Raw genomic sequence first — 16,680 nt, forward strand, 5'->3', positions numbered from 1 at the left:
GTCCATGGTGTTGCAAAGAGTCCGACATGGCTGAGTGACTAACACTTATTTACCTATACCCACTTTGGTGAGAGGTTTGTTTGTTTTTTTTAAATAATGGACGGATGTTGAATTTTATCAAATGCTTTTTTCTGCATCTATTGAAATGACCATATAGTTTCTGTCTTTTGTTTTGATGATGTGGTATATATCATATTGATTTGATTAGGTATAATAAACTGTCCTTGAGACCCTAGAGTGACTCCAAGTTGATCATGTTTTTTGATCCATTTTATGTACTATATTGGATTCAAGTTGCTAATATTTTGTTGAGGATTTTTCCATCTATATTTATCAAACATATTGACATGTAATTTTCTTTCTTCCTTTTTTTTTTGTAATTATCCTTGGTTTTGATATCAGGATGATGGTGGCTTTATAGAATGATTTTGGGAGTGTTCCCTTCTCTTCAGTCTTTTGGAATAATTTGAGCATAGGTGTGCAGTCTTTGTATGTTTGGTGGAGTTCCTCAATGAGACCATCTGGTCCTAGACTTTTGTTTGTAGGGAGTTTTTCAAAATAGATGTTTGATTTCACTTTTAGTAATTGGTTTGTTCAAATATCTGTTTCTTCTTGATTCAATTTTGGCAGACTTCATATTTCTAAAAACTTGTCTAATTTGTTGGCATATAAATCTTTGTAGTATGAGTTTCTGTATTTCTGTGGAATCAGTTGTTATTTCTCTTTACTTTCTTATGTTGTTTTTTGGGTCCTATCTTTTTTCTTCTTGAGCTTGGCTAGAGGTTACTAAATTTTATTTTTTGAAAAAGGGGAGGGGCTCTTGATTTTATTGATCTTCGCACTTTTTTATCTCATTTATTTACTCTCTGATATATATTTATTTCCTTCCTTCTGCTGATTTTGGGTCTCATTTGTCCTTCTTCCAGGTCTTTTAGGTGGGAGATTTTTTGAGATTTTTCTTCTTTATTAAGGCCTGTATCACTATAAACTTCCCTCTTAGAAAAGCTTTCGCTGCATCCCACAGATTCTGTAAGGTTGTGTTTTCACTGTCAATTGTCTTGAGGTGTTTTCTGATTTCCTCTTTGATTTCAATGATGACCCACTGGTTTTTTAGTAGTATGTGGTTTAGTATCCAAGTGGGTTTTTTTCTTATTATCATTTTCTTTCTGTGGCTGATTTCTAGCTTCATACTGTTGTGGTCAGAAAAGATACTAGAAATAATTTCTATCCTCTTAACTTTGTTAAGCCTTGTTTTGTGACCTAGTATGTGGTCTACTGCAGAGGACATTCCATGGGTACTTGGGGAAAAAAAAAATGTGATTCTGGGGTTTTTGGATGTAGTGCCCTACAGATATTAATTAAATCCACCTGGACTATTGTATAATTTATGATCTCTGTTTCTTCACTGATTTTCTGTCTGGAAGATCTGTCCATTGGTTTCAGTGGGGTGTTAAAGTTGTCTACTATTATTGCATTCCTTTCAATTTCTCCCTTCATGTTTTTAGTATTCATTTTATATATTTAGGTGCTCCTATATTGGATGCACATGTCAATGAATGTAATATCCTCTTCCCGTATTGATCTCTTTTTCATGATAAAATGTTCTCTTTCTTTATGGACTGTTTAATGTCAATTTGTCTGATATAATTATCGCTACTCCCATTTTCTTGCTACTTCCATTTGCATGATATATCTTTTTCCATCCCCTCACTTTCAATCTGTGAGCGTCCTTTATCCTAAGGTGATTCTCTTGTAGGTAGCCTATTATAGGTTCTTGGCGCTTTTTTTTAAAATCCAATCTGCCACTCTGTTTTTTTGATTAGAGCATTTAGTCCACAGACATTTAAAGTAATATTAGTAGGTATGTACACACTGCCATTTGAAAACTTGCCTCCCAGCTGATTTTGCATTTCTTCTTTTTGTATTTCCTTTTAGGGTTTGATGATTTTCTTTTATATTATGCTAGAGTTCTTTTCATTTTTGGTTTTGTGAATCTACTTTTAGATTTGTGTGACAATTTTGCTCGGTAGAGTTTCCTATGTTGCAGGTTTTTTTCCCTTTCAGGACTTTGAATATACGTTGCCATCCCCTTGTGGCCTGCAAAATTTATGCAAAAAAACAGGAGATAGCCTTATGGGGGTTCCCCTGTAATTGACTCTTTGACTCCTTTCCTCTTGCTGTTTTTACAATCTTCTCTTTAACTTTTTCTATGTTAATTATGATATGCCTTGTGTGGGTGTTTAGGTTCATTTTGCTTAGGACCCTCTGTGCTTCCTGTACCTGGATATCTGTTTCCTTCTCTATGTTTGAGAAGTTTTCAGTCTTTTCAGCAAGTGGTGTTGGGAAAGCTGGACAGTTACACGTAAATCAATGGAATTAGAATACTACTTCAAACCATACACAAAAATAAACCTTGTAAGACCTAAATATCAAGGCACCATGAAACTCCTAGAAGAGAACATAGACAAAAAATTCTCAGACATAAATTGTATCAATGTCTTCTTAGATCATTCTCCAAAGCCAAAAGGACACAGCAAAAATAAACAAATTAGACCTACCCAAACTTATAAGCTTTGGCAGAGTGAAGGAAACTGCTGTATAAACAAAACAAAAAGACTACCTATGGACTTGGGAAAAAATATTTGTCAATGTTGTGACTGAGAAGGGCTTAATTTCTAAAATATACAAATAGCACATACAACTTAATAACCAAAAAACTGAACAACCCAATCAAAAGTGAGCAGAAGACCTAAATAGACATTTCTTCAAGGAAGACATACAGATGGCTGACATGCATGTGAAAAGAATAAACTAGGAGTACGGGATTAACATATACACACTACTATACATAAAATAGATAAGCAACAAGGATTTATACAGGGAACTATATTCAATATCTTGTATTAATAATAACCTATAAGGATAATTAATCTGAACTACATCTCTCTAAATATACATATATAAAGCTGAATCACTTTGCTATATATTTGAAACTAACACAGTATTGTACATCAACTATACCTCAATTAAAAAAAAATGAAACCTAGTTCAGACTAGGCACTGGACAGAAAAGAAAACTTTCTTTACTTAAGGAGTTCATACATATCAGAATTAGGAGTTTCAAAGATGTTAGAAAATAATCATAGCACAATAATCAAACAAAAAGAAGATAACCTTGAAAGAAAGCTTCTCACTCCTGGGAACAGATCAAGTCAATCTCACAGCAATCTGTACTTTCCTAGATTAACTTCTACCTCAGTTTATGATTATTTATTTAATTACTCCTTCTCCTACTAGACTGTAAGCTCTATGGGGATAGGACTCATGTCTAGCTTTGATTTTCATTCTTTTCCAGAGACCATTAGTACAGTGCTTGGCACACAGCAGGTGCTCAATAAATATGTTAAATGAATGTTACAAGACAAAAAAATGAAAGCAAAATATAATTAATTTAAGGTCAACTGACAGAAACATCTGGTAGCCCCAGAAAGTGTTCAGTGACACAGAAACAAATCTCAGTAAATGGAACAATTTGCTCCACAATAGTTAACAAACATAAAATCTATACGTTAACTATTAAGAGGTGATTGATAATTAAATCTCATGGGAGGAAATACATACATAAAGACTATACCTAAGTAGTTTAATTTCATTTATAAGAAACACTGACATAACATCATTTTTTTTTTCACTGCACCACTTAGCATGTAAGACCTTAGTTTCCCGACCAGGGATCAATCAAACCTCTGCCCCCTGCATTGGAAGCATGGAGTTTTAATCACTGGACCACCAGGGCAGTCTGACATAGCATCATTTTTAATATTACTTTCACTTTTTACCCTATATTTTCTTTAAAGCAAAGAATTATTGAAAGAAATACTGCTCAAATCTCAATCCTAAAATAAAGATGCTTAAAAGATTCTTTGCATATGAACTACCCTTTTTTGTTATTTCTGCCCCATTTATTCAAATAGAGAAAGAGAAAATATTAAGTTATAGAATCTAGTTCGCTAGCAACAAACATCCATCTTAATCACTTTCTTAAATCATTAATTGAAATTCAAGGTTACTATGCTAGAAAATGGTCACATTCAAAGGGACAATCAGCAGAGGAGAGAAAGAAGAGGAGGTTTGGAGAGCTAGTTCTAAAAAAAGTCTGAGGTTTCTTTCTTGCAAAAGGAATCCATTCACATCTGTCACTCATCACCAATATTTTTCCTGGGAGTCTTTTTATTCCTTTTAGCACTGCACTCAATATTTACTTTAATCTGATTATTTGAGGATGCAGGTTTTGCATGATTATTAATCTTGGCTGGATCATCATCACTCTATTCATTTAATATGTGGCTTCCCAGGTGGCTCAGTGGTAAAGGCCAATGCAGGAGACACAAGAGATGCAGGTTCAACCCCTGGGTCAGGAAGATCCTCTAAAGTAGGAAATGGCAAACCCCCCTCCAGTATTCTTGCCTGGAAAACTCCATGGACAGAGGAGCCTGGTAGATTACAGTCCATGGGGTCACAAAGGGTCAGACATCACTGAGTGACTGAGTGCACACATACACATGGACCATTATCTACGAAGCATAATACAGATGTAAAGATGCCTATATCTTAATTTTATCTTATACTACTCTAGACCAGAAGCATGGGGAAAGCTTTATAAAGAAGTGGATTTCAGCCAGTATTCAAAAAGCAGACATGGACTTCCCTAGTGATAGAGTAGGTAGGAATTCACCTGCCAGTGTAAGGGACACGGGTTCGATCCCTGGTTGGGAAGATTCCACATGCCATGGAGCAACTAAGCCACAACTAAGCAACTAAGTACCGCAACTACTAAGCCCAAGTTCTAGGGCCTGAGAGCCACAACTACTAAGCCAAACAGTAGCAATTACTAAGTCTGAATACAACAACTATGAAGTCCGTGTACTGAGAGCCTGTGCTCTGAAACAAGAGAAGCCACCACAATGAGAAATCTGTGTACTGCTAAGAGAAGCCCCTGCTCATCACAACTAAAGAAAGCCTGTGCGCAGCAATGAAGACACAGTGCAATCACAAATAAACAATGCCAGAGGATAGGGCATGAATAGAGGTATAGTAAGAGGTAATGCTTCCCTGGTGCCTCAGACGGTAAAGCGTCTGCCTACAATGCAGGAGACCTGGGTTCAGTCCCTGGTTTGGGAAGATCTCCTGGAGAAGGAAATGGCAACACATTCCAGTATTCTTGCCTGGAAAATCCCATGGACAGAAGAGCCTGGAAGGCTTACAGTCCATGGGGTCCAAAGAATTGGACACAACTGAGCGACTTCACTTTCACTTTCACGAGGTAACACAAGAAAGGTAAGCTGAGGCAAAATTGTTAAGGGTATGAAAAAATGATGCTACAGAGTTGGAAATTTACTCTGTGAAAACCACTAAAGGTTTTGAGCAAGGAAGAGATGATTAGAAAGATAATTCTGGAAGACTATGTACACTGAATTGAAAAGATGAAAATAAAGAGACAAAATGTCTTATCAGAAGGCTACTGTAATTACCCAGGGAAGAAGCTATGAAAACCCAAGTTAAACTGAAAAGAACTGGTAGGATTGGTCACTGCCTGAAGGGTAAAGAGAAGCAGAAAAGATGGCTCTAAAGTTTTAAGTCTCCATAACTGGGAAAATGATAATGCCACTAATAAAAACAGATTAAAAAATAAGAAAGAGGAATAGGTCTAGAAAGGAAGATAAGTTTGGTTTTGAATATGTTTATTCTTGTTGACCAGATAGATCTAGTAGATGTTTGGTTTAGAGTTGGAAGTGTAAGTTTGATAGAATTTTCTGGAGTAGAATTAACTGTTGATCAAAGACATCAATATTTTTATGATCCAAAAAAAAAAAAAAAAGTCATTGGCAGTAAAAAAAATATATTCAGCAATTATTTGAAAACAATGAAATTACATTTTCTTTAGGAAGAAAAATATTTTTGTATTTGGTTTTTCTTATATAAAAAATAAAATGTGTAAGTAAATATGAAAAAACCCTGTCATCCTCTTTTGTATTAATAAAAACAATGGGCAAATGATCTTTCTCACAAAGAACAGATATTATGAATTATCTTACAGATTAAATTTTTAGAAATTTACCAAAACAAAAACAAAAAATAAGAAAAAGTGTCTAATCAAGTTCACTCTTACTCAATTTGCATTAGTTCCACAAAAAGTATACATAAACTAAAATGCCTGACTACCTGGACATATACGACTTAAGACGACCAGAGACGACAAAAGTTGACCTTATAAAAGTTGCTACACACAAAACAATGACAGTTCCTCACATTTACTGGTAGACTACAATGCTGAAATATAGGTGACTTCTATTTACTCTATTTAAATATTTATGCCCTTCAAAACTGGGCTTCCCTGATGGCTCAAAATTATTGTCTCTTACTCTGAGGAAAAAATGTTAAAAGCAGCTGTAACAGGATCTCTGAAAAAAAAAAAAAAAAAAAAGCAGTCACAGAAGTGCTGCTTGCTATTAAGCTTAATTAAAAGAAAGAAAAAAAGGGTACATTGTTAACAATGGTTTGTGATAACAAAAAAACTTTCCAGGTTCTACCACAGGAAAATTATAATCCTGTTTCCACAGTTTTACTCTGTGGTTACAACCTAAGCAGGCATCTGGGAATCATTTGTTCATATGACTTCTCCATCCCATTTTAAAGTGGCACACGTACAGAGTGTGTGTCTGTATGTGTATGTGGGTAAAGGTCAGCAAGGACTCCCTAGATTTAACCTCTCGGGTAACAGGTTCTCTGGATTGACTCCTGAGACATAACCATATAAGAATACGTAAACTACGTGTTCTATTTAGTAGAATTATTTCGACAACAACACATCAGAAGGGTAAGAAGAAAAGTCTCAAAACTAAGAAATCTCAGTTTTTCTTTATTGGCATGTTAATGGAAGATATGAAATTCAAAGACACTCAGTCCTAAAAATGAACTTGTGATTGAAATGTACTAACCTTTCGTATGCTTATAATGTCTTGGTTGTTCCTTATTTTGTATTTTTAAAGCACTAGGTGAAATGTCATGTGACCTATCCTCTTCAAAGTCACCACATCCAAACCCATAGTTCATACGATGGCCAATTATGCTTACACTGGATGTTGTAGTCCCTATAAAATAAAATACATAAAACAACTTATCTGAATGATGTAGGTAACACCATAGGGAAGTATGGATCTCTTCTCTATCTTGGCTCCTAACGTTTTAGAAAGGGTTCAATAACACTAGAAATTATAACATTATACTATTTTTTAAAAAGTACTTTCTTTTAAATATTGTAATATATTTTACTTTACTAGCAGATCGGAACATTTATATGCTATACTATCCTATTTTATAAAACAGGCTTTAAAATGACAATGAAATAAAAAATTCAATGAATGAAAGAGGTAATCATTCATGTTTTAAAAATGTGATAGCCATTTAATGCTTAAATGAAATTTTACACTTTGCAGCACAACAGAATTGTTTAAAATCTAGAATACTTAATCTATGTCCTGAGAAAGGGCTCCAGATCTATTTTCCATTTCTCTCTCTCCTCCCACTCTCATGATCTAGTTTGTGGGGCAGTAAACCATGTTGTAAACGAGCTCAGAATCTGGACTCATGCTTCACAGCTTTGAATCATAGAACTGCCACTTAACCTATACCGAAAATGGGCAAGACACTTAACTGTATTTGTAAAATGGGGATAAAAATATTATAATAGCTCTTTCAGAACCTTTCTGAGGATTAAATGAAGAAAATGTAAACGGCTTATCACAGAGACTAGCGTACGGTAAATATCCAAATGTTACATTCCTGTTTAAAAATAAAGCAAATCAAACCCTTAATGTAGGCCTCCTTTTAATAAGTACTTAAAATTTTAATCTACATGTGAATGTTTAAACTGAACACTCTATACTAACACTTCGCAGTTGGTAAGACCACAAAACTACAAAGTGGAAAATCCCAGGCAATATATACTTGAGTCACCATCCATTTTTATGTATATCTACTATGTAAACCATTAAGTAATAATAATAAAATATAATTTAATACCATTGATGGTATTTTAGTAAAAAACAGGACCGTGGGGAGAGAACATGGCTGGTGGCAGTTAGGCTAGAGAGTATTGCAGAGTAAAGGACACCTGTCAGATTCACTGATGAAGATTTTAAAAATATCTGATATTAAATGATACAGATCTTCTGGGAGTAACATGGATATCCTTCTAAATTCTTCTTGGTTTTGATAGTTAATTCATAAAGTAAGCCTCATAAAGATACTGGCTTTGGATGGAAATGCTTTCTACTAATAGTTGATAACAAAAGCTACAGGAAAATAAGTTTACTGTAACATTTATTAGGAACTTTAGCACAATGTGCTATAGTAGGGTAGTGGTATAATCAATGTGAAAATCTTTATTGGAGATGCTGTAGTATAGACAGATTAGATTTACAATTCTGACATGATTATTTTTATCTTCAGGTAGCATTGGAGAAGGAAATGGCAACCCACTCCAGTGTTCTTGCCTGGAGAATCCCAGGGACAGGGGAGCCTGGTAGGCTGCTGTCTATGGGGTCACACAGAGTCGGACACGACTGATGCAACTTAGCAGCAGCAGCTCTTATTCTAAGCATTATCATTTTTATGTTTCACCAATTACAACAATAAATTGTACAAATGACTTGCTTACTAAAACCAACACAAAACCTATCCTAAATAATCAGAAAATGTAAATCCAAATTAATAAAATCCTAAACCACCCAAACTTAACACTTTGGAAGCATATTAAATTTAACCAAGAATTTCTCATAGTAAATTCAATAACAGTATTTCCAAAATTTGATCTGAGAAATACCTAACTTATTTGTTAAAAATATGTATTTGCAACCCCGAAGATTGATTCAGTATGTATAAGGTGAGGCCCCAGAATCTATATTTATATTCATTACTCACGATTCCTAGTATTAGGCAAGTTTGAAAAACACTATTAGACAAGTTTGGGAAACACTGAACATTGCATATAGAAGCATATATCATTATTATTTTTTTTATAGCATATATTATTATAAGACCTATCACTCCACTAAAATTTAAATGACTCACAAACTGATACAACTAGGGTTAGTTGCTGTTCAGTCACTCAGTCCTGTCTGATTCTTTGCAACTCCATGGACTCCAGGATTCCCTGTCCTTCCCTATCTCCCAGAGTTTGCTCAAACTCATGTCCATTGCTTCGATGATGCCATCCAACTATCTCATCCTCTGTCGCCCATTTCTCCTCTCACACTCAATCTTTTCCACCATCAGGGTCTTCTACAATAAGTCAGCTCTTCATATCAGGTGGCCAAAGTACTGGAGTTTCAGCTTAAGCATCAGTCCTTCCAAGGAATATTCAGGGTTGATGACTGACTGGTTTGATCTCCTTGCTATCCAAGGGGCTCTCAAGAGTCTTCTCCAGCACCATAGTTCAAAAGCATCAATTCTTAGCATTTAACCTTCTCTATGGCCCAACTCTCACATTAATTCCAAGGATATTCTTCCAAAGTAGGTTCCATTTTAGAAACTGGATACAACCTAGCAAGAAAATATCTCTTCAAACTAATCAATAATTTCTTAGGATGATCAGCCTCAAAAAAGAACTAAAGACTAAGTTTATGTATTATATTAATATTTCTTTGGGTCTTTCCCTTTAGGAGAACAAATACTTACCAAGTGCCCACTATGTAGTAGGTGCCTTATGTATGTTATACATTTAGATCTTCACTACCCTTCTCAAGGTTTGCATCACCAAACGAGGAAACTGAGTTTCTAAGCAATTAAGTAACTTCCACAGAACATGCATATGATTATTAAATATCAAACTAAGATTCCAGTTGGGTTCTCTAAGACTCCAAAGTACATAGGCATTGTCTTCTTGTGCTTAGTAGAATAACTATCTCTTAGTCTAACACACAAGGTTTGTGGAAGACAGTTTACCAGGTACATGTGGTTGAGTTCAGCATTTATAATTATGACAGGTACCTGTCATAAATAATTTCTGAGAATCAAGAATCTGAGAGTCCAAAAAAGTAAAATAATTGTAATACCACTATAAAAATGTCAGTGTAATGATATTGCAAAAGAGGTGATATGAATTTTATTTGTGAATTAGGAAGGCATCAAGAGAAAGCAACTTGAGTTGTTTTCAAAGTAGCCTGGTATATGGTATGGATTTCAGATTTCATCCAGAGGAATGAGCATGTACAACTGCAAAGAGATAGGAAATGGTACTGAACGTGGTCTGAGTTAAACGGATCACAAGATACAAAGCAAAAAGGAAAATGAGGCTAGAGTGGTTTGCAAGGACCAGATCACAGAAGAATCCTCTGAATAAATTTACACTGGGCAATATAGTCAATTTTGCATTAGGGGGAATGGACTGTGAGTGAACGAAACCAAAGCTGGAGAGAAATGTTAGGTGGCTAAGTAAAAAATGCTTAAGAGTGACAGTGGGAATTAAAAAGAGATAAAGCTAAGACACAATTCAATTCAGTTCAGTCACTCAGTTGTGCCCGACTCTGCGACCCCACGAATCGCAACAGGCCAGGCCTCCCTGTCCATCACCAACTCCTGGAGTTCACTTAGACTCACATCCATCGAGTCAGTGATGGAGGAAGAAATTTAAAATCTTAGCAGACAATTAGATACACACACAACTTTTTAAGAAAGTACTTATAAGTTAAAGTAGCCTTACAGTGAGATCATGTGGAAATAAATTGCATATCCTAAACTTGTTGTTCAGTCCCTAAGTTGTATCCAGTCTTTTGTGACCCCATGGGCTGCAGCATGCCAGGCTTCCCTGTCCTTCACTGTCTCCTTGAATTTGCTCAAATTCACGTCCAGTGGTGCCATCCCACCATCTTATCCTATGTTGTTCCCTTCTCCTCCTGCTCTCAATCTTTCCCAACATCAGAGTTTTTCCAGTAAGTTTGTTCTTCACATCAGGTGACATACTGGAGTTTCAGCTTCAGTGTCAGTCCTTCCTATGAATATTCAGGACTGATTTCCTTCAGGATTGACTGGTCGGATCTCCTTGCAGTCCAAGGGACTCTCAAGAGTCTTTTCCAGCACCACAGTTCGAAAGCATCAATTCTTCAGCACTCACCTTTCTTTATAGTCCAACTCTTAGCATCTGTACATGACTACTGGAAAAACCACAGCTTTGACTATATGGACCATTGTCAGAAAAGTGATGTCCTTCCTTTTTCATACACTGTCTAGGTTTGTTATAGCTTTCTTTCCAAGGAGCAAGTGTCTTTTTAATTTCATGGCTGCAGTTTCCATCTGCAGTGATTTTGGAGCCCAAGAAAATAAAATCTGTTTCCACTTTTTTCCCATCTATTTGCTATGAAGTGATGGGACCAGATGCCATGATCTTATTTTTTCAAATGTTGAGTTTTAAGACAGCTATCTCACTCTCCTCTTTCACTTTCATCAAGAGCCTCTTTAGTTCCTCTTCACTTTTTGCCATTAGAGGTGTATCATCTGCATATCTGAGGTTGCTGATATTTCTCCCGGCAATCTTGATTCCAGCTTGTAATTCATTCAGCTTGGCATTTTGCATGATATACTCCGCATATAATTTAAACAAGCAGAGTGACAATATTCAGCTTTGACATACTCTTCCAAATTTCAAACCAGTCTGCTGTCTCATGTCCAGTTCTAACTGTTGCTTCTTGACCTGCATACAGGTTTCTCAGAAGACTGGTCAGGTGGTCTGGTATTCCCATCTCTTTTAAGAATTTTCCACAGTTTGTTGTGATTCACAAGGTCAAAGCTTTAGCATAGTCAATGAAACAGAAGTAGATACTTCTCTGGAATTCTTTTGCTTTTTCTATGATTCAATGGATATTAACAATTTGATCTCTGGTTCCTCTGCTTTTTCTAGATCCAGCTTGTACGTCTGGACGTTCACAGTTTATATACTGCTGAAGCTTAGCTTGAAGGATTTTGAGCATTACCTTGCTAGTATGTTAAATAAGCACAAATGTACAGTTTGAGCATTCTTTGGCATTGGCTTTCTTTGAGATGGGAAAGAAAACTGACCTCTCCCAGCCTTACGGCCATTGCTGAATTTTCCAAATTTGCTGGCATATTGAGTACAGTACTTTTAGCAGCAGCATCTTTTACGATTTGCAATAGCTCAGCTGGAATTTCATCACCTCCACTAGCTTTGTGCATAGTGATGCTTCCTAAGGCCCAGGTGACTTTGCACTCCAAGATGTCTGGCTCTAGGTGAGTGACCACACCACTGTGGTTATCCAGGTCATTAAGAGCTTTTTTGTATAGTTCTCCTGTGTATTTTTGCCACCTCTTCTTAACAGCTTCTGTGTCTGTTAGGTCCTTGCTGTTTCTCTCCTTCACCGAGCCCATCTTTGTATGAAATGTTCCCTTGGTATCTCCAGTTTTACTGAAGAGATCTCTAGTCTTTCCTTTCCTCTAGTCTTTCCTATTGTTTTCCTCTATTTCTATGCACTGTTCACTTTAAGAAGGCTTTGTTATCTCTCCTTGCTACCCTCTGGAACTTTGCATTCAGGGGGGTATATCTTTCCCTTTCTCCTTTGCCTTTTGCTTCTCTTCTTTTCTCAGCTATTTGTAAGGCCTCCTCAGACAACCACTTTGCCTTCTTGCACTTCTTTTTCTTTGGGATGGTATTGGTCACCGCCTCCTGTACAATATTACAAACTTCTGACCATAGTTCTTCAGGAACTCTGTCTACCAGATCTAATCCTAGTTACAATTAATTCATAATTCAATAGTTTTACAAATCATAAAGAAGACCACATATAGATTCCATCCTAAATGGATGAGAATCCAAATACTTTTCTAATTTGTTACCAATAACAGAATCTATTTTCTAGGAACTGATGTTATAAATTAGTGACTTCCAGGTTGGTCTGTAAAATGTTTACACAAGATACACTAGTTAAATATTATTTTTAAAAGAAACTGTGTTGTTTGGTTCCCTGGTGGTTTCTAAAGTATGCTGCACATTAGAATCACCTAGAGAGTTCTCAAAAACTTTGATGTCCAGGTCGCATTCTGTATCAATTAAATCAAAATGTCCTGGCATAGGAGCCAACATGGGTAACTTACAGACTTACAGGAGGGACCAATTATGCAGGTATTTTTTCTTCCAGAAATAATACAGTATTTATTCTTGCCACAATGGGCCTTTTAAGGAGTTAAAAGATGATTAGTCTTAATTGGTAATACAAAACTTCTAAATCTAAAATGCATTTGCCATCAGTCCATCACTTTTTTATCATCTAAAAATCTATAAATTGTATTTATGACAGATTCATAGAATACCTGTACTGGGGCTTTGTTCAGCTACCTGAGAGTTCTTATTCTTTGCCGAAGAAAGTCTTGTTGGACAAGGTTTTGATCCAAAAGTTGGAAATATGTCTGACCTACAATGAAACAAGATAATTTCAATAAATATTAAAGATCCAAAGCTATTAACATTCTTATATAAAACATTCTCTATACTTTAATTAACTTATTAGACTTATATAATAAGGCAGGAAAAGTATGAAAAAATAAGGCTAAGAGTATTTCTTACTGGTATTCTTAGTTCACCTTTTGAACTTCCAACCTTTTCAACGTATCAGTTCAGTTCAGTTCATTTCAGTTCAGTTGAGTTGCATCTGACTCTCTGCGATCCCATGGGCTGTAGCACACCAGGCTTCCCTGTCCATCACCACTCCCAGAGCTTGCTCAAACTCATGTCCATTGGGTTGGTGATGCCATCCAACCATTTCATCCTGTCGTCCCCTTCTCCTCCTGCCTTCAATTTTTCCCAGCATCAGGGTCTTTTCCAAAGAGTCAGCTCTTCGCATCAGGTGGCCAAAGTATTAGAGTTTCAGTTTCAGCATCAGTCCTTCCAATGAATATTCACGACTGATTTCCTTTAGGATTGACTGGTTGGATCTCCCTGCAGTCCAAGGGACTCTCAAGAGTCTTCTCCAACATCACAGTTCAAAAACATCAATTCTTTGGCACTCAGCTTTCTTTACTGTCCAACTCTCACATCCATACATGACTACTGGAAAAACCACAGCTTTGACTATATGGACCTTTGTTGGCAAAGTAACGTCTCTGCTTTTTAATATGCAGTCAAGGTTTGTCATAGCTTTTCTTCCAAGGAGCAAGCATATTTTCAACATATGGTCAATCCTTAATTATTCATGAGAGGATTACCAAAGGAAAGTAAGACACTGCAATTTGTGCTGTATAATCTTTCTTTTCATTGAGTTATGCAAGCCCCTTTGCCACAACAAGGCTGTGATCCATGAAGGGGATATGCAAAATACATCATTCAAAATGCCAGACTGGATGAATCACAACCTGGAATCAACACTGAAGGGAGAAATATCAACAACCTCAGATATGCTGTAGACGATATCATTCTAATGGCAGAAAGTGAAAAGGAATTAAAGAGCCTCTTGATGAGGGTGAAGGAGGAGAGTGTAAAAGCTGGCCTGAAACTCAACATTACAAAAACTAAGATGGCATCTGGTCCCATCACGTTAAGGCAAATAGAAGGGCAAAAAGTAGAAATCGTGACAAATTTTATTTTCTTGGGCTCCAAATTCACTGTGGATGGTGACTGCAGCCATAAAATTAAAAGACACTTGCTCCTTGGAAGGAAAGCTATGATAAGCCTAGACAGCGTATTAAAAAGCAGAGTTATCACTATGCTGACAAAGATCAATGTAGTCAAATGTAGTTTTTCCAGGAGTCATGTACACATGTGAGAGCTGGACCATCAACAAGGCTGACTGCAAAAGAACTGATGCTTTTGAATTGTGGTGCTGAAGACTGTTGAGAATCTCCCTGGATTGCAAGGAGAACAAACCAGCCAATCCTAAAGGAAATAAACCCTTGAATATTCATTGGAAGGCCTACTGCTGAAGCTGAAGTTCGAATACTTCGGCTACCTGACAAGACAAGCTGACTCACTGGAAAAGACCCTGATGCTAGGAAAGATTGAAGGTAAAATGAGAAGGGGGAGACAGAGAATGAGAGGTTAGATAGCATCATCAACTCAGTGGACATGAATTTGAGCAAACTCAGAGACAGTGGAGGACAGAGGAGCCTGGTGTGCATGGGGTCGCAAAGAGTTGGACATGACTTGGTGACTGAACAACAACAAATCTTTGCGTGTGTGTGTTGGGTGGGGGGGATCCTGATCCAAAAACAGTCCATTCCAGAACTAAGCCAAATGATTCCAGTTATCTATTATCTACCTTCATATATAATATAAAAATAGGGACTTTAGAATAAATAAGAGATCAGTAACAAGCGAATTTAGCAAATGCGTGCTTTCTTCCTGGACTATTTTTTGCTATTCTTTGACTTTAAAAAGGCCTATAAGGCCTTGTTTCACAAAGAAATCTAACTGAATATTAAGTCTATAGACAAGGGAACTGTTTAAAATCAATAAGAGCTAGTATGCCAATAAGTTAGTGACGGGTATTATAAAGAAGAGATTTTACAAAGTAGTACAATTTTTGTAGGTGGGTAGGCATATTTGTTAATTGGCCTAATGAGAAATCAATGCTAAAACTTTTAAGAATAATTACTCTAGATTAGATGACCGTCAATTTACATTGATTACATTGACTGTCAATTTACATTATACTGGGTGTATTGGACTTGGATGAAAGAAAGTATGTCATTCTGTAGAAAAGTGTTTCTCAATAATTTTTCCTTCCCAATCTACATTAAGGATGAAAGCCCTGTAGTCAGTAGTAGTGACTTTCTTTGGCAATGATTCTTAAGGCAGGATGTAAGCAGGTTGAAAATTACTGCTCTTAAACTAATAAAATTAAATGTGGAAATAGTAAATTCATTAAAGATAATTCAGTCCATAACTGAGGGTATGCTGAATTCCTTTTACATAGAGTTGAATATCTGAAGAGACAGTTAAATATCTGTCTGATGTTGTTAAATGAGACAACATCAGGAATAGTAAATTCTAAATGTTGTAATATAAAAATGAACTTTCCTTCCCAATTGCGTTCCAGATTACTTACAGAACCTTGAAACTGTAAGAGTGTATAATATAAAATTTCACATCTTTGGAAGATAAAGGAACAACTTTAGGTCTAAAAGATAAATGTATATATTTTAAATGTCCGGTAACTTCACCAGCCCACACAGCCATTCCAAATTTATTTTGTAAATGTATTACATTATTCTACCCAGGTAATTACAACAAAGGAATTTTCAGTAAGAAAAAATTTCCAAATGCAAAATTTCCAACTGCTACTGAAGTTAAAAAATATGAGGAAGAAAATCTGGGATGAGACAAACCTTTCACAATGGACACAAAAATTTGGTTTAATTCTATGTACTGCTGAAATAAAATACCCTTTCATTTTAGTGTTCAGAAAACACCACCTTTCCTTTAAATATGTAGTCTCTACCTACATTATTAGAGGTTCTAGTTCACTTAAGTGAAAATAATTTAAATTTAATTTTAAATGTTTACTTCTAATGTCAATAGGTATATATACACATGGGCTTTCCAGGTGGCAACAGTGGTAAAGAACCCACCCGCCAATGTAGGAGATGTAAGAAATGCAGGTTGGATCCCTAGGTAGG

At 36.0% G+C, this 16,680-nt stretch overlaps 1 protein-coding gene across 1 annotated transcript in view; it reads right to left on the minus strand.

Moving 5' to 3' along the window:
* TOGARAM1 (TOG array regulator of axonemal microtubules 1) overlaps positions 1 to 16,680 on the minus strand; it is a 68,252-nt gene that overhangs the window by 19,497 nt on the left and 32,075 nt on the right. Inside the window, exons 7-8 of the mRNA XM_040257616.1 lie at positions 13,381 to 13,481; positions 6,999 to 7,151 (exon numbers count right to left, since the gene is read on the minus strand). Of these exons, the coding sequence (XP_040113550.1) occupies positions 6,999 to 7,151; positions 13,381 to 13,481 (254 nt within the window). The remainder of the gene's footprint in view (positions 1 to 6,998; positions 7,152 to 13,380; positions 13,482 to 16,680) is intronic.

The sequence above is a fragment of the Oryx dammah genome, unplaced genomic scaffold (assembly GCF_014754425.2).
Source record: "Oryx dammah isolate SB20612 unplaced genomic scaffold, SCBI_Odam_1.1 HiC_scaffold_16, whole genome shotgun sequence".
Lineage (NCBI taxonomy): Eukaryota > Metazoa > Chordata > Mammalia > Artiodactyla > Bovidae > Oryx > Oryx dammah.